This window comes from Apiospora hydei, assembly GCF_038363865.1.
Source record: "Apiospora hydei strain CBS 114990 chromosome Unknown utg000011l_segment0_segment0, whole genome shotgun sequence".
Lineage (NCBI taxonomy): Eukaryota > Fungi > Ascomycota > Sordariomycetes > Amphisphaeriales > Apiosporaceae > Apiospora > Apiospora hydei.
In genome coordinates this window covers 516,279-536,212 of record NW_027117370.1, presented here as the reverse complement: position 1 = coordinate 536,212, position 19,934 = coordinate 516,279, and the positions used below count along the sequence as shown (strand labels likewise).

The window sequence follows — 19,934 nt, the reverse complement described above, 5'->3', positions numbered from 1 at the left end:
GGTGTCAAGCTGTTTGAAATGGCCGGTCTCGCGGCAGCCGTTGTCGTCTCGGTGCTGCCGATGATGCCTGACATCAACAAGAACATGTCGGAACAAGAGAAGGAGAAGGCCAAGAAGACCTTTCGAGGGTAAGGGAATCCGATAAGTATTTATCCTGGGACGATGGATGGACGCTAATGATACCGATGAGCAGAACCATGGCTGGCCTTCTTGGCGCGGCTGTCATCAAGACAGCGCAGAACGCTTTACGACTCTACCACTTCTGGAATGACCTAACGGGACTGGGAAAGCTGTGGACGTTCTTTGGCGGAGAACGTGCAATAAACAGCATCGAGGACGGTGCATACAGAGTACGTATCTTTGTCTTACATGGATCCCTTCTTACTCCCTTGATGGCAAAAGCGCTGTCGCCATTCAGGGTGTACCTTCCAGTCATCCCTTTCCACACTTATCCCTAACAAACAACCTCGCACAGATCCAGAGCGGCTTCTCTCGCTGGTTCTCCAGTACCGCAAAGCAGACGGCCCAGCTTGTCGAAGAGGAGGTAGTTCAGTTCACAAGGTTCGAGAAAATCTTTGGGAGGAACTTGGGAGAGTTCCTTGGAGCTGTTGTTGGGTAAGTCCTTCTCCTTACGAGCAGTCTTCATCCTCGCTGTTCGTTATGTTGTTGCGAATCCAACTAACGGTCATGCTAGCCTGGTCCTGGGAATTGTGACTATCGTGCTGATTGCAATGGACATGGACACCAAAAAGGATGGCCTGTTACAGGCGATGGACATCATCATGCTCATCTCATCCAGTCTGCAAGTGCTGGCGGTGGTGGCGGGCTGGGTTCTAGCTGCCGCTACTGCAGCTGGGGCAGGTAAGTCTCTTTTTATTTGCAGGGCAGCATGTTGTGAATGCCCTGGTCTCACTGACAAAACACGCAGGGACTGGGGTCATGATGTCTTGTCTCAGCATCGTCGCAGCCTGGAGCGGACCATTGGCCATTGTGTTTGCAGTGGTTGGATTCATCATATTCTTGATCTGGTACTTGAACCAAGGTAAGTAAGGATTGTGGTTGTCGATATATACGACCCATGGCATTGCTGATTCCTCGATGACCAGATTTTCGCGACCCTATAACCAAATTTGTTGAAGACAAAGCCCGACCAGATGGGCTGTACATTGAAAACCCCATGCAAGCGCCAGACTACATCACCACCGTCCCTCCTGACGAGCAAACACCATCTCTACCCGGACTGACATTCAAGGGGCCTCTGCTTCCGGCCACGACAGTCCATGGACTAGATTCCAAAATAGCACCGGCTTTTCTGCGACTCGGTGATGGCAATGGTCATGTTGAGCTTGTGGACAAAGTCGACTTTACTGCCAATACGATCTGGAGCATGGAGACCGACCCCTGGGGAAAGAGCTTGATCTACACCAGGCGTATGACCAAAGATGCCACGACCGGCTATGTGGCTTACACCCTGTGGTATCTGGGCACCGACCAGGACAAGAATGTCATTGTGAGAACTATGCCAAAACCATCTAGCAATGATGCCTGGAAGTCAGCAGTGGCCACCATCCAGTGGCAGGTTGACCTACAGGAGCCCCCCAAGACGAAGACCGAGAACAACAAGACCAGCATCCTGAGTGTCAAGGCTCGGATCCAGAAAGACGGGCTGGATCTTGGCAGGATCGTTCACATCGACGGCAAGCCTGCCGAGAAGCTCGCGCTTGTCGACCTCGAACAATACAGGAAGAAGGCGGACAATTACAAGAGGATAGCTGCGATGGGATACGGTGCGCTCAAACAGCTACGTGAGGGTTTGGAGGATGTCCCTTACTTCCTCTGGGAGCTCAACATGCAAGCAATCGGGCCAGGTGCCTTTGCGTATGACCGCAAGGCATGGGAGCTGACTGATCAGACCACGGTAAGTCCGACTGCCTGCCTAGCGTTCCGACTTGAAAGACCTTCTCGCTGCTTTCATCAAGAGTTGTTCGGTCCAGACGACTAACTGAACATGATTACTCTCACAGAACGATCGAATCCGCCCGCGTTTTGAGAACGACCCGAGCTCCGGCTTGAAGTGGTCCATCTCGCCTGCCTTGGACGCGGCCGATTTCGAACTCGTCACTCAAGGCACGGATGCCGGTACCGTCAAACAGAAGGAGGGAGTCAAGCCGAAGGTCACGTCAGAGCCTCCTATTGAGTATACCGTGACCTGCACGCTCAACAAGGACGGCGAGGACAAGGTGTCGCACATATCAACCTTTACGCTATCTGTTGTGGCGCAGCCATCTTAGGTACATGATGGGACGGCTATGTTGCAGGTAGTATCCTTTACCGATAGGGGTGTTCACCGATCGATTAGATTAGCTTGAATTCACCTGCTGCATGGAAAGCCCCTGGGCAGCATCTAGTCCAATGGGCGTTGTCTGCTAACATGGTGGAGAATGATTAACCACATTAGGATGTATTTGCATATATGTATCTATATGATCTATGATCGAGCTAATAAAAATATAATGTTCCCGCTTTTGTTCAGGAAACCCTAAGTTGGTAATGAGTACCCTCCCAGTGGCAGCAGCAGACATCCAGCCGTCTCAAGAAACAGATAAAGGTCTTCTCAATCCATATCCACGGTCACCAGCTCGTCCACCTCCCGCTATCTGGCCGTCGCCGTACGGCCGCCACTCCCAGTTCCCAATCTTGACGCCGCCGTACAGGGCCGGTTGGTCGGTGGGAGAGACGACGACCTTGCCGAGGCGGATCAGGTCTATCCAGTTGGAGAGGATGGTCTCCAGGGGATGCCAACTCTGCGGGTGCTCATCCACTGGAAACGCACACTCGGTGTCGTCCGGGTGCACAAAGAAGGAGGCGAGGTGGCGGCGCTGTTGGTAGAGCATGCCGCCGCCCGACTTGCCGTCGCAAGCATCCATGTGGGCGAGGTACAGGCGCACGATGGAGTCCTCGGGCTCGCCCTCATTGTCGGCCGTCTCGTTGTCGAAGAGGCCGTTAAAGTCGCCGTCGTCCGGGCCCGGCATGCCCTCGACAAAGTAGAAGAGCGGAGACATCGGGAGTGCGTGCCGCATCGAAGGCGGCCAGGGAGGGACGCAGCCTCGGGCGGACGGCCTCGGCGGCGTCGTCGTACGTGCTGAAGTAGGTTGCGTGACGGCCCTCGGCGGCAGCTGGGTCAAGCCGACCATCGGCATCGGCCGCTAGGCACGATTCCACGAGATAGTTGTGGAGGGTGGCGCATCACGGGTGGTCCATGCCATCGAGGTCTGTCTGCGGCGGGTGGTCGGGCGTAACGAGCTGGTCGTCAATGCTGGGGGTTGGGACACTGCCATAGCGGAGTTGCAGCTTCTGCTTTCCTCCACTGTCGGGAAATTGGGCTACGGTTTAAATCGAGCGGGTTCGACTGTGTCAAGCTCGGAATAAGCTTAAAAAGTTTAAATTAATAAAGAATTAAAAATGAAAAACGTTTAAAAATAAAGTTGAAAATTAAAGGAAAAAAGGGGAAAAAAAGCGGTAAAGAATTTTTTTTTAATAAAGTTAAATTATTTAATTATTAACGCGTTTAAAGTTTTATTAAATTTTAATCTTTAAAAACTAAAACAATAAGTTATTTTTAATATAATATTTTTTTAAAAATAATTAAAAAAATAAATAAAAAGTTACGTAAATTAATATTAACCTCGTATTAATATAAATAAATATTTAAAAAAAGAATAAAAAAACATTTATTAATAATAAATAATAAATATTAAGCCCTTTATTTATTATAACGTTTAATTATAATTACTCGTTAACCCTTTACGATATAAAATTTAAAACAAACCCGGGTTTCGTAATAATATTATATTTTAAAAAAAGTATTATATTTATTTATTATATAAACTTAATATCTATTAGAAAACTAATATTACGTAATAAAGTTTTTAAAACTAAAACATATAAATATTAATTTTATATAAGCTTTTAAAAATAAATATAAAACCTTTTAAATTAAACATTTAAAAAATACGATTTTTCCTTCATCTTACTATAAAAATTAACACTCACTAATATACACTATATTATATATTAGTAATAACGTGGTTTACCACTAAGTCGGTCATATCACTTCGCCGGTTACTCTTTCCACTTGTCGACCCTTTTATATAAATTAATTTAATTATAACGCTTAAAATTAATTAAAACTACTCGCTATCCGATTCCTCGCTTAATTTTACATCCTTTTCACATGTTCGCGCATTGTGGCCTGTTTCGCCGCAGATTCCACAGCGCCTACCGCCCGTCGCGCGCCTCTTCGACGAACCCCTATTTTCGCCTTCATTAGTCGCTGGCCGCTTCTCTTTTGCTTTTTTGTCCTGTAGCCTTCGAGATTCCTTAATTATAAGGGCTTTTCTAAGCTGGACTCGCGATTTTTTAGCTTTTTAGCGCTTTAAAAAGGCTAAATTAGCCTTTTATAATATACGTATTTAATCTTTTATAAGGGTTATTTTATACACGATTATATATATATTTTTCGTTATTTAGTTTACCGTTTTTAAAATTAGCGTTAAGGAGTTTTTTAATAGGTAAACACCTTTTTTAATAAAAAAAAATGTTTACTTATTTATTAAAGGTTAGACGGCGTTTAAGGGTTATAAATGCTAGCCGTCCCCGGACGCGACGGGCTAGGTATAAGTGTCCGGAGACGTATATTTAACTTATTAATTACTTCGTTAAAATAATAAAGTATTAAATTAAATACGCTAAATTTAAATTTAATATTAACTTTTATAAAAATAGTAAAATACGCGGCTTTAAAGGCGATAAAAAACTCGAGTTTAATAATATAATTTATAAAAACCTTAATAAATAACTCGATTTCCTTTGAATAAGTACGCTTTAAAAACGAATAAAGTATTATATCGAAAAGTTAAAATAAATACGATAAATAAAGAGATATATTAATAATAATAATATCGTTATCTTAGTAATATACCTCGAATTCGGCCAAAATATAACTCTCGTGGCCGTCGAGAATTAAGAGGCGGTAGCGACCCTTCGTTTGCGATTTAATATATTTATCGAAGTGCTTAATTTAATCTAGGCTTATTTCGTTATTAGTTTAACTATTAAAAGTTAGTTTAATTACTTAGTCGCCCGGTAAATCAGTTTCGCGGGACTAGTTCGCGAGGTAATATTAGTTTTAAACGATTAAGAACGGCGGAATATATTAACTTTACGAATTAATACATTTAATAGCCGTTACTTATTCCCGATTACTAAGCTAAACCGACTTCGCTTTTTTACGCCGATCGGCGCGTATTACGATAAAAATTAACCCGATTATGCTTATTATAAAGACGGTCTCGTTAAAATTATATATATTCTCGTTAATAATACCATATTTAGCCTTTATATTCGTAATTAACGTAAATTAAACGGAAATAATTTTCGCATTTTCGTAAAAAGCTTTTTAATAATCGTATCGACAGTTTATTCGGGTTTTAAAGTCCGGGTTACGGTCGATAAAGCACCTAACCTAATGCTTATTAACGCGCTCGCCGTCGCGCGACGCGGTAAAGAGATTAACTATATTTTTTATATTAATAATATTAAGAGGCATTTTTCGGGTATTTAGGTTAATTATATAATTTTAAAGTACCTCTTTTTTAATTAACGTTAATTTTCGCTGTGAATATTAGATTTCGCGTCGTGGGATTCGGCCGTTCAGTCGGTCGCTAATCGTTAATTGTGGGACGCCGAAAGCTTTCGCAGCAGTCCTTTAATTAATAAGTTTTATGGGGTCTCGCGTCGCTTAAATTACTAATTCAAGCCTACTTACTAGTAAAAAATTAGGTATTATAGTTATAGAGATAAAACGTGTTAAAGTTTAATAGAGTGTTAATTAAGCTAGTGACCGGCGAAGTGATATAACCGACTTAATAGTAAACCACGTTATAATAAATATATTATTTATAATATAGTTTACTATTAAGCGGGCTATATTATTAAGCGGGCCACTCTTTTTAATTTCCGATATACTTAAATTTTAACACGTAATATTTTTATAATCACAATGCCGATTTAATTTAAAGAAAATAAAATCGTTTTAATAATTTAAGCGACGCGAAATCCGATAAATCCTTTAAGCGAACGAGCTGCTGCGAAAGTGTACAACGTCCCCCGAGCTACTTTAAATTACCAAATTAACGGCCGAACCCTACGACGCGAAATTCGATACTTACGATATAAATTAAATTTAGTAAAAAAAGATACTTCGTAATTATATAATTAATTTAAACACCCGAAAAATGCCTCCTAATTTTAATATTATAAAACATATAGCTAATCTCTTTACCGCGTCGCGCGGCGGCGACCGCGTCGGTAAGCACTGGGTTAAACACTTTATCGATCGGAACCCGGACTTTAAGACTCGAATAAATCGTCGATACGATTATAAAAGGGCTGTTTATAAAGATTTAAGTATTATTTCCGGCTAGTTTAAGCTAATCGCGAATATTAAGGCGAAATACGGTATCTTTAACGAAAATATTTTTAATTTTAACGAAACCGGTTTTATAATAAGTATAATCGGGTTAATACTTATCGTAATACGCGCCGATCGGCGTAGGAAAGCGAAATCGGTTTAGCTTAACAATTAAAAATAATCGACGGCTATTAAATATATTAATTTTTAAAGCTAATATATCCCGCCGTTCTTAATTGTTTAAAGTTAATATTACTTTACGAATTAAGGTCGCGAATACGATTTACCGGGCGACTAAGTAATTAAACCGACTTTTAATAGCTAAACCGATAACGAAATAGGACTAAATTAAATTAAGCACTTCGATAAGTATACTAAGTCGCGAACGAAAAGTTATTATCGCCTTTTTAATTTTTAACGGCTATAAGAGCTATATTTCGGCGTAATTTAAGGTATATTATAAAAATAACAATATTATTACGCTTAATATACCTTTTTATATTTTTTACCTGCTTTAATTATTAAATATAGTATTTTATTCGCCGTTAAAGCGCGCGTATTTAAAAGAAATCGAGCTATTTATTAAGGCGTCGATAAATTATATTACGAAGCTAGAGTTTTTTATCGCTTTTAAAGCTACGCATTTTATTATTTTCACGGAAAATAATATTAAATTTAGATTTAACGTATCTAGTTTAATACCTTATAACCCGGACGAGGTAATTAATAAACTAAATATGCGTCTCCGGACACCTACACCTAGCCCGTCGTGTCTAGGGACGGCTAATATTTATAACCCCTAACCGCCGTTTAACCCTTAATAAACGATTAAACACTTTATTTTTATTAAAAATAAAGTCTCTGCTTATTAAAAAAACTCCCCGACGCTAATTTTAAATATTATAAACTAAATAACGAAAAGTATAAATAAAATAGTTTATAAAATAACCTTTATACGCGATCAAATATATATATTAAAAGAGGCTAATTTAATACTTTCGAAACGCCGGAAAGCTAAAAAGTCACGTGTCCAGCTTAGAGAGGCCCTTATTATACAGGAATTATAAGAGCTATAAAATAAAAAGGCAAAAAGAAACGTCGAGCGACTGATAAGGGTAAAACAAGGGGTCCGTCGAAGCGGAGAGCGACCGGTAAAAAACGCTACAGTATCTACGGCGAGATAGGTCATAATACGCGAACATATAAAAAAGACGTAGAATTAAGTAGCGATTCCAATAACGAGTAATTTTAATTAATTTAAAACATTATAATTAAATTAGTTTATATAAAAGTAGTAAAGTGTAAAAAAAGTGGCCCGCTTAATAATATAGCCGGTTTAATAGTAAACTACGTTATAAATATTAAGGTTTAATATAATATTATTAACGAAAATATATAAAATCTTAATAAAACCGGCTTTATAATAAATATAATTAAGTTAACTTTTATTATAATATACGTTAATTAATATAGGAAGGCGAAGTTAATTTAATTTAATAATTAGGAATAGTTAACGGCGATTAAATATATTAATTTATAAGGTTACTATATTCCGCTTTTCTTAATCGTTTAAGCTTAATATTACCTTATAATTTAATCGCGCGAGAGTAGTTTATCGGGCGATTAAGTAATTAAACTGATTTTCAATAAATAAACCGATAATAAAATAAACTTAAACTGGATTAAGTATTTCGATAAATATATTAGATTATAGATTAAAGGTCGTTGTCGCCTTTTAATTCTGAATAATTATAAGAGCTATATTTCGATTAAATTCGAGATATATTATTAAAATAACGATATTATTATAATTAATATACATCTTTATTTATTATATTTACTTTAACCTTTTAACATAATACTTTATTTATCCTTAAAGTATATTTATTTAAAAGAAATCGAGTTATTTATTAAAGCTTTAATAAATTATATTACAAAGCTTAAGTTTTTTATTATATTTAAAGCTATATATTTTATTATTTTTATAAAAGTTAATATTAAATTTAGATTTAACGTATCCGGCTTAATACCTTATAACTTAAACGAGGGAATTAATGAGCTAAATATATATCTTTAAATACCTATATTTAACCTATCCCGTTTAAAGACGGTTAATACCTACGACTCTTAAATGCCGTTTAACCCTTAATAAATAATTAAATACTTTATTTATATTAAAAGGAGGGTATTTACCTATTAAAGAAGCTCTTTAATATCGATTTTAGATACGATAAATTAAATAGCGAAAAGTATAATTAAAATAGCCTATAAAATAACCTTTATATATAATCGACTACGTAATTTAAAAGAGGTTAATTTAACCCTTTTAAAGTGCCGGAGAGTTAAAAAGTTATAGATTTAATTTAAAGGAGCCTTTATAATTAAGGAACCTCGAAAGCTATAAGACGAGAAGGTAAAAAGGAAGCGGCTAACGATTAATGAAAGTAAAAATAATAGTTTATCAAAAAGGCGCGCGATATGCGGTAGGCGCTATAGGATCTACGACGAGACAAGCTATAATACGTAAATATATAGAAAGTATATAGAATCGCGTAGTAAATTAAATAGCGAGTAAATTTAATTAATTTAAAGTAATATAGTTAAAATATTTTTATAAAAGTATCGAAAAATAGTGAAGGTAAATTACTTAGTAATACGGGCTACTTAATAGTAAACTACGTTATAATATTAATCGAAAAATATAAATAAGGCTAACTTTATTTTAATAAAATAATAACCGCTTTAATATATTTAATACTTATTATTAAAACTTTCCCACTATTCTTAAATTATTAATTAATTTAGTATTTAATTAATAATTAAAATTACGAAAAGCTTAACGTGGTTTACCATTAAGTGGTCCACCCTTACTATTTCTCGACCCTTATTAAACTTTGACGCGTAATAATTTTATAACTATAATGCCTAATTTAATTTAAGAAGACCGGATCGGTTTAGTTATTTAAGCGATATAAAAGCCTTTAAATCCATTAAGTAAAAGAGATGCTGCAAAAGTATACGACGTTCTTAGAACTATTTTACGTTATCGAATTTACGGCCGAACCTTACGACGCGATATCCGACACCTACGGCATAAGTTAAATACGAATAAAAAAGAGGTGCTTCGTATGTATATAATTAATCTAGATACCCGCGGGATATTTCCTAAGATCGCTAGTGTAAAAAATATAGCTAATCTTTTTACCGCGTCGCGCGGCGGCGAACGCGTTAGTAAGCACTGGGTTAGGCAATTTATTAACCGTAACCTAGACTTTAAAACTAGAATGAATCGTCGATACGATTACTAGAGGGCCTTTTACGAGGATTTAAACGTTATTTCCGGCTGGTTTAGGCTAATCGCGAATATAAAGGCTAAATACGGCATTTTAAACAAAGATATATAGAATTTCGATAAGACCGGCTTTATAATAAATATAATCGGGTTAACCCTCGTCGTAACACGCGCCGATCGGCGTGGGAAAACGAAGTTAATTTAGCCTAGTAATCGGGAATAGTTAACGGCGATTAAATATATTAATTCGTAAAACTAGTGTATTCCGCCTTTCTTAATCGTTTAAAGCTAATATCACCTCGCGAACTAGTCGCGTAAAAATAGCTTACCGGGCGATTAAATAATTAAACCGACTTTTAATAAATAGACCGATAATAAAATAAGCTTAGACTAAATTAAATACTTCGATAAATATACTAAATCGTAAACAAAAAGTCGCTACCGCCTACTGATTTTCGACGGCCACGAAAGCTATATTTCGGCCGAATTCGAGGCATACTACTAAGATAATGATATTATTACTATTAGTATACCTCCTTATTTATCGCACCTGCTTTAACCTCTCGATATAGCACTTTATTCGCCCTTAAAGCGTACTTATTCGAAAGAAATCGAGCTATTTATTAAGGCCTCGATAAACCACATCACGAAGCTCGAGTTCTTTATCGTATTTAAAGCTATATATTTCGCTATTTTCACGGAAATTAATATTAAATTTAAATTTAACATATCCGGCTTAATACCTTATAACCCGAATAAAGTAATTGATAAACTAAATATACGTCTCCGGACGCCTATACTTAGCCTATCTTATTCGGGGACGGCTAATATTTACGACCTTTAAACGCCGTTTAACCCTTAATAAACAACTAAACACTCTACTTATATTAAAAAGAGGGTGTCTGCCTATTAAGGAAGCTCTCCGACGCCGATTTTAAATACGGTAAACTAAATAGTGAAAAGTATAACCAAAATAGCCTATAAAATAACCCTTATGCATAATCGGATACGTACTTTAAAAGAGGCCAATTTAGCCCTTTCGAAGCGCCGGAGAGCTAAAAAGTCGCGAGTCCAGCTTAGAGGAGCCCTTACGATTAAGGAATCTCGAAGGCTGCAGGACGAGAAGGCAAAAGAGAAGCGTCCAGCGACCGACGAAGGCGAAAATGGTGGTTCATCAAAGCGGCGCGCGACGGGCGGCAGGCGCTGTGGCATTTGCGGCCAAACAGGTCATAATGCGCGAACATATGAAAAGGATATAAAATTAAGTAGCGATTCGGATAGCGAGTAGTTTTAATTAATTTAAAATATCGTGGTTAAAATAACTTTTATAAAAGTATCGAGAAGTAATAAAGGTGGACTACTTAATGATACGGGCCACTTAATAGTAAACCACGTTAAAAAAGTTTCGTTAATAACTTATCTCTTTTAAATTAAAATAACGATAAATCGCATATAATTAAAAGAAATTAACGAGAATCCAAATTAATAAAATATTATTAATTAATATTTGATAAAAAGAAATTTGCTTATTTCTAATTTCAAAATATAATTATATAAATAAACGTATTACTTATAAACTAAATAAATATAAATATACTTATCTTTAAAATAAATTGCGGCAAATTAAATAAATCTATATAAAACCGGGTTAAATCTTTTAAATTCGTAATTAATTCTAATTTTTCGTAAAAATAAAGTCGAATAAAAATCTTCGTTAATATTACCGTAACTTATAATAATAAATAAATATTAATTAGCGAAAAAGAATATAAGTAGCAGCTATTATATTTATTTATTAATAAATTAAGTAAATAAATAAGTAAAATAATATTTGAAAAAAGTAATTATATATAATATATAATTTTATATAACGTGGTTTACCACTATGCGACGCATATTACTTAGCGACGCACTTAAATTTAATTCCAATATAATTAAACTTTAACGCGTAATACCTCTATAACTATAATACTTAATTAATTTTAAAAAGATCGGATAGTTTTAGTAATTTAAGCGACACGAAACGGACCGAATTAAATAAGCTAAAAAGCAGCAGCAAAAGCTTATAATATACCCGAATTAACTTTACGTTATCGAATCCACGGCCGAACTTTAAAACGCGAAATCCGACCGAAACGACGTAAACTAGATTTAATTAAAAAAGAGGTATTTCGTAAACATATAATTAATTTAGATATCCGAGGGATGCCTCCCGATTTCGCTAGTGTAGAAAATATGGCTAATCTCTTTACCGCGTCGCGCGGCGGCGACCGCGTCGGTAAGTATTAGGTTAGGCGCTTTATTAACCGTAACCCGGACTTAAAGATTAAAATAAATCGTCGGTACGATTATTAGAGGGCTTTTTACGAAGATTTTAAAGTTATTTCCGGTTAGTTTACGCTAATCGCGAATATAAAAGCGAAATACGGGATTATTAACGAAAATATTTAAAATTTCGATAAGACCGGCTTTATAATAAGTATAATCAGGTTAATATTTATTATAATACGCGCCGAGCGGCTAAAAAAACGAAATCAGTCCAGCCTAGTAATCGGGAATAAGTAACGGCGATTAAATACATTAATTCGCAAGGCTAATATATTCCGCCGTTCTTAATCGTTTAAGGTTAATATTACCTCGCGAACTAGTCCCGCAAAACCGATTTACCGGGCGACTAGGTAATTAAGCCGACTTCTAATAGCTAGACTAATAACGAAACAGGCTTAGACTAGATTAAACACTTTAATAAATATATTAAAATATAGACGAAAAGTTTCCACCGCCTCCTAATTATCGATAGCCACGAAAACTATATTTCGGCCGAATTCGAAATATATTACCAAAATAACAATATTATTACACTCGGTATGCCTCCTTATTTATTTCACCTGCTCTAGCTACTTAATATAACACTTTATTTAGTTTTAAAGCGTGCTTATTTAAAGGAAATCGAGCTATTTATTAAGGCCTCGATAAACCACATCACGAAGCTCGAGTTTTTTATCGCTTTTAAGGCCGCGTATTTCGCTATTTTTACGGAAAATAATATTAAATCCGGATTTAACGTTTCTAGTTTAGTTCCTTATAATCCCGACGAAGTAATTAGTAAGCTGGATATACGTCTCCGGACGCCTATACCTAACCTATCCTGTCCAGGGACGGCCAGTACCTACGACCCTTAGACGCCGTCTAACCCTTAATAAATAACTAAATACTCTACTTATATTAAAAAAGAGTATTTACCTATTAAAAAAGCTCTCCGATACCGATTTTAAATATAGTAAACTAAATAGCGAAAAATATAATTAAAATAGCCTATAAAATAACCCTTATACGCGATAAAATACATATATTAGAGGAGGCTAATTTGGCACTTTTTAAGCGCCGGACAGCTAAAAAGTCGCGAGTCCAGCTTAAAAAAGCCCTTACTATTAAAGAATCTCAGCAGCTACAGGACGAAAAAGCAAAAGGGAAGCGTTCAGCGCCCGATAAAAATAAAAATAAGGGTTCGTCGAAGCGAAAGGCGACCGGTGGAAAGCGTTGTAATATTTACGGCGAAACAGGTCACAATACGCGAATATATAAAAAAATATAAAATTAAGCGAGGAATCGGATAGCGAGTAATTTTAATTAATTTTAAGCGTTATAGTTAAATTAATTTATATAAAAAGGTCGAGAAGTGGAAAACGTACGTCGCTAAGTGATATGCGTCGCGTAGTGGTAAACCACGTTACGTATAAATTATAATTTAAAAAGAATTGAAAAAATGAAGTTATATAAAGTTTCATATATAATTTTAAACCGAAAATTATTTAAAAAACCCAAAGTATTCGTCGAAAAATAACATATTAAATTTAATTAATTAAAAACAAAATATATACTAATATTTCATAATATATAATTTATTAAATAAATAATTTTAAAAATAATACCGAGCTAATAAATAAATTTTAATTAATAATAGAATCGGGATAAATATTACGCCGTTGAGATAATTATTCTACCGATTTTATTAGTATAAAACGACTTAACTTTCCCTTATTCTTTTTTTACCCATCGGTCTTACAATATTTAATATTACTGCTTATACATACTTAATTTAGATAAATATATTATTTTACCTTTATATTTAACGTTTTGGTTTGAAATTATCATTAAAAAGATAGCTTCTTAATTTACCGATAATCTTTTTATATAAAATATTAGATTTAGAAATGAACGTAATTATAATGTTTAGTTAAATTCTAATTCGGATTTTATTTTGGATTTAAATTTAGAAGTTAATTCTGATTTTACTATGTATAATTTCAATGAATTAATTATTTTTACCATTAATTCGAATAATTTAAAACAGAATAATGAGAGATTTATCATAATTTAAATTATAAGAATTATAAATTAAGCGATGAAAATAGTAAAGTTTATATTTTTAAATACAGTTTATTTAAACGTATTTTATTACTAATAAAAAATAACGAAAATAGAAAAGTACGGTGTAAATGCATAAAGTAAGCTTTGTTTTTAATATTCTTTTAAATAATTTAATAATGTTTATTTATATTAAAATTGATATTTTTTTAATTATAATTAATATACTAATATTTTATTATAAAAACTCGGGGTATTAAATTTAAGCCGTTACTATTGAAATAAATAACGTAGTTTACTACTAAGCGGATTATATTACCTCTCGCATTACTTTTTTAATTAATTATACTAATTAAACTTTAACGCGTTTTATTTTTATAATAATAATGCTTAATGAGTTATTAGAATATTGAATCGTTTTAACGATTTAAGCGATACGAGACCCCTTAAAACCTATTAATTAAAGGGCTACTGCGAAGGCCTTTCGAGTCCCATAATCCTCCATAAATTACCGACTCCGCGGCCGAACTTTACGACGCGAAATCGTATATAATTAACGTCGATTAAACCCGATTAAAAAAGAGGTGCTCCGCGAGTATATAATTAATCTAGATACCCGAGGGATGCCCCTTAATTTCGCTGGTGTAAAGAATATGGCTAATTTACTTACCACGGCGCGTAGCGGCGACCGCGTTGGTAAGCACTGAATTAAGCGCATTATCGACCGTAACCCAAACTTAAAGATTAAAATAAATCGTCGGTACGATTACTAAAAAGCTTTTTACGAGGATTTTAAAGTTATTTTTGTTTAGTTTATATTAATCGTAAATATAAAGGCGAAATACGGGATCGTCGACGAAAACATTTAAAATTTCGACGAGACCGGCTTTATAATAAACATAATCGGGTTAACACTCGTCGTAATACGCGCCGAGCGGCGTAGAAAAGCGATATCGATCTAGCCTAGTAATCGGGAATAAGCAACGGCGATTAAATGCATCAATTCGTAAAGCTGGTGCATTCCGCCGTTTTTAATCGTTTAAGGCTAATATCACCTCGCGAACTAGTCCCGCGAAACCGATTTACCGGGCGACTAGGTAATCAAGCCGACTTTCAATAGCTGAACCAATAACGAAATAGGCCTAAACTAAATTAAGCACTTCGATAAGCATTTTAAAACGTATACGAAGGGTCCCTACCGCCTCTTAATTCTTAATAGCCACGAGAGCTATATTTCGGCCGATTTCGAGGCATATTACTAAAATAATAATATTATTATACTCGGTATACCTCCTTATTTATTTTACCTATTCTATTTATTTAATATAGCACTTTATTCGCTTTTAAAGCGTACTTATTCAAAAAAATCGAGCTATTTATTAAGGTTTCGATAAACTATATTATAAAGCTCGAGTTTTTTATCGCGTTTAAAGCTATATATTTCGCTATTTTTATAAAAATTAACATTGAATTTAAATTTAAAGCATCCGGCTTAATACTTTATAACCCGAACAAAGTAATTAATAAACTAAATATACGTTTCCAGACGCCTACACTTAGCTCATCCCGTCCGGGGACAGCTAATACCTATAACCCTTAAACGCCGTCTAACCCCTAATAAATAACTAAACACTCTACTTATATTAAAAGAGGGTGTTTACCTATTAAAAAGCTCTCCGATGCCGATTTTAAATACGGTAAACTAAATAACGAAGGGTATAATTAAAATAGCTTATAAAATAACCCTTATACGTAAATAGGTACGTACCCTTTAAAAAGCTAATTTAATACTTTTTAAACGCCGAAAAACTAAAAAGATACAAATCCAGCTAAAAAAATCCCTTACTATTAAAAAATCTTAAAAACTATAAAACAAAAAAAAAAAAAAAGCGTCCAGCGACTAATAAAAACGAAACGAAAAGTCCGTTAAAGCAGAAGGCGGCCGGTAAAAAGCGCTGTGATATCTGCGATAAAACAGGTCATAATACGCGAATATATAAAAAAGATATAAAATCGAGTAACGAATCGGATAGCGAATAAATTTAATTAATAAAGCGCGTTATAAGTAAATAAACTTATATAAAAGTATTAAAAAATAGAAAAAATAATCCATTAAATAATATAATCTATTAAATAGTAAACCACGTTATAATTATTAAAATAACTTAAAAATAATTAAAACATTAAAGCGTTGATTATTAAAATTATTAGTCGATTTAAAATTAATTAAATTAATTTATAAATTAATTCATAAAAAACAAATTAAAGCCGATAATAAATTTTAAATAACGTGGTTTACTATTAAGTTAAATATATTATTAAGTCGGACACTTTTTTTATATTTCGATACTTTTATATAAATTTATTTAACTATAACGTTTTAAATTAATTAAAATTACTCGTTATCCGATTCGCTACTTAATTTTATATCCTTTTTGCACGTTCGCGTATTGTAACCGGTTTCGCCGCAGTTGCTATAGCGCCTACCGCTCGTCGCGCGTCGTTTCGACGAGCCACTATTTTCGCCTTCGCCGGTCGGTAAACGCTTCCCCTTTACTTTCTCGTCCTGTAGCGCTTAAGATTCTTTAATAGTAAGGGCTCCTCCAAGCTGGACTCGTAATTTTTTAGCTTTCCGGCGCTTCGAAAAGGCTAAATTAGCATTTTAAAAAGTGCGGACCTAATTTTTTAATATAGTTATTTTATGGGCTATTCGGGTTATACCCTTCGTTATTTAGTTTATCGTATTTAAAATTAGCCTTAAAAAACTTCTTTAATAAATAAACACCCTTTTTTTAATATAAATAAAATGCTTAGTCGTTTATTACGAGTTAAACGGCGTTTAAAGGTTATACGTGCTTAGAGTCCCGGGTTACGACTATTCTAATATAAGCGTTCGAAATTATATATCTAGTTTATTTATTACTTTGTCCGGATAGTGAGGTACTAAGCCGGATACGCTGAATTTAAATTTAATATTAATTTCTGTAAAAACAGTAAAATATACGGCCTTAAACGCGATAAAGAATTTAAGCTTTATAATGTGGTTTATTGAGGCCTTAATAAATAGCTCGATTTCTTTCGAATAAGTACGTTTTAAAGGCGAATAAAGTGCTATATCGAGAGGTTAGAATAGGTGCGATAAATAAGGAGGCATATTAATAGTAATAATGTTATTATCCTAGTAATATGTCTCGAATTCGGCCGAAATATAGCTCTCGTGGCCGTTAAAAATTAAAAAGCGGTAGCGACCCTTTATTTACGATTTAGTATATTTATTAAAGTGTTTAATTTAGTTTAAACTTGTCTCGTTATCGGTCTATTTATTAAAAGTCAATTTAATTACTTAATCGCCCGGTACGTTATTCTCGCGCGATTAGTTTACAAAGTAATATTAATTTTAAACGATTAAAAAAAGCGGAATACATTAACTTTATAAATTAATATATTTAATAGCCGTTGATTATTCTTAATTATTAGGCTAACCCGATTTTGCTTTCCTACGCCGATTAGCGCGTATTACGACGAGTATTAACCCGATTATACTTATTATAAAGCCGGTCTCGTCGAAATTCTATATATTCTCGTTGACGATGCTGTATTTAGCCTTAATATTAATAACCAGGCTAAACCAGCCGGAAATAACCTTCGGATTTTCACAAAGAGCCCTTTGGTAGTCGTACCGACGGTTTATTCTGGTCTTGAGGTCCGGGTTACGGTCGATAAAGCGCCTGGCCCAGTGCTTACCGACGCGGTCGCCGCCGCGCGACGCGATGAAGAGATTGGCCATATCTTCCACACCAGCCATCTTTGGAGGCATCCCTCGGGTATCCAAATTAATTATATGCTTACGAAGTACCTTTTTTTAATCGTATTTAATTTATGCCTTGGGTGTCAGATTTCGCGTCGTGCGGTTCGGCCGTGGAGTCGGTCGCTAAGGGTGGATAATAGGACGACGTAGTATTTCGCCGTAGCTCTTTAATTAATTCGGGTTGGACCGTTTCGTAACGTTTAAATTACTAAAATTATCCGCTCTTTTTAAAATAAATAAGGCATTGTGGTTATAAAATTATTACGCGTTAAAATTTAATTAGGTAGGTCGGTAATAAAAGTGTCCGACTCAATAATATGTTCGACTTAATAGTAAACCACGTTATAATTTCTATTTATATATAAATTATATATAAAACGCGTTATATTTTAGTTTATTAACTTTAATTTCAAAATTTAATAAGATTATAACGCTTAATTTATTTATTTCTTATATAAAAACGAAAAATAATTCGTATTATGACTAATTAGAAATAATTAAATAAAACGCGGTTTAATTTAATGTTATCGTAATATAATATTTATTAAACGTAAACAAAATCCTTATATAAGTTTAATTATTTATATTAAATATAATAAAAACGCTTTTAATAATTACCGCTGTAATATTTAAAATAATTACCATTAATTATATAAATTAAATTAATTGAATTAATTTCAAAAGGTTTACCTCTATTAAAAGCGTTTATTAAAATAATTAAGCCTTTAATTAAATAAATAATATATATAACGAGCGAAATAATAATAATCATTAATAAAATAATAAAATACGATTAAATAATTGATATTATATTAACTAAAATTAAAATTAATTATTCTTACGTAATAATAATTGAAAATATTTATTTTTTTACGATAAATATAGTAAATGAAGTTATAATTAAAGCCGAAATTAAAGTAATAATTATTAAAATAATAAATAATCGAAAGATAATTATTTGAACTACTGGTAATATAATTAATAAATTCGCTTTAACCGTTAAAATAATGTATATAACTATTTTAATAACAAATAATATATAAACGTAAAAAGCCTCGACCGGGATTTATAAAAAAATAAATTCACTAAGAATAAATATTTAATATTTAAGAAAAAGAGAACGACGTAAATAAATTTAATAATTATTAATATTCTATAAGTTTTAATAATGTAATAATACTAAGCCTTTTAAAATAAATTAAATATTATAAATATAGCGAAATACTTTTAATCGTATTAAATATATAATTTATATATTTACGAATATTTATACTTAGCTTTATTTTTTACGTTAAAACTTATATAAAAAAACATTAAGCGGAAAATAAACGTTATTTCATTACGCGAAAAGCTTTTATTAAACGATAATAACGAATAAATAATATTATTAAAAAAATTTATAAAAATTTAAAAAAGAAACACGGTTCCGATTAAATAATAAAAACGTTATTTTTATAAACGAGCCGCTATTACTTCGTATTAAATTATAAAACAAAAAAAGGCGTAAACGTAATAACTAATAAAGATATATAATTTAAAGCGATATTAAATATGAGTATATAGTTCGTATAACTTTAATCGATCGATTTTAATACGATGAGATATAAACACGATTATATTTAGATATAAATTTTTACATTTAAAAACGCGTTATAAATATACATAAACGAAGGAGTTTTAAGAAATATAATTAATTAAACGTAACTAATATAATACGTTATAAAATAAATTATTATTATAAATTAAAAATATACGGTATAAAACGTAATAGATTATATTATTTTAATAAAATAAGCCAAGTTTTTGTTCCGTATTTTAAATTATAAAATAAAAAACGAATTAATTATAATCGAATACTTTATTAAAATATAAATTAATAAAAAACTACCTCTCAATATTTTATTCCATACTTTTTAATTAATTAATATAAAAACGGTAATAGATTATATTATTAATATAATAAAATTTAAAAACAATTATAAGTTTATTAACGT

At 33.3% G+C, this 19,934-nt stretch overlaps 2 protein-coding genes across 2 annotated transcripts; one reads left to right on the top strand and one right to left on the bottom strand.

Moving 5' to 3' along the window:
- Positions 1 to 197: 197 nt before the first annotated feature.
- Positions 198 to 2,291, top strand: PG997_015370 (uncharacterized protein; the record flags this gene model as incomplete). Its single annotated transcript, XM_066819684.1, has 5 exons — positions 198 to 350; positions 476 to 561; positions 695 to 861; positions 1,107 to 1,918; positions 2,025 to 2,291. 5 exons carry the CDS (start codon positions 198 to 200, stop codon positions 2,289 to 2,291), a joined length of 1,485 nt encoding a protein of 494 aa, XP_066660569.1.
- Positions 2,292 to 2,591: 300 nt separating this feature from the next.
- Positions 2,592 to 3,062, bottom strand: PG997_015369 (uncharacterized protein; the record flags this gene model as incomplete). Its single annotated transcript, XM_066819683.1, has 1 exon — positions 2,592 to 3,062. The coding sequence occupies one exon, from the start codon at positions 3,060 to 3,062 to the stop codon at positions 2,592 to 2,594; it is 471 nt and encodes a 156-aa protein (XP_066660568.1).
- Positions 3,063 to 19,934: the final 16,872 nt, after the last annotated feature.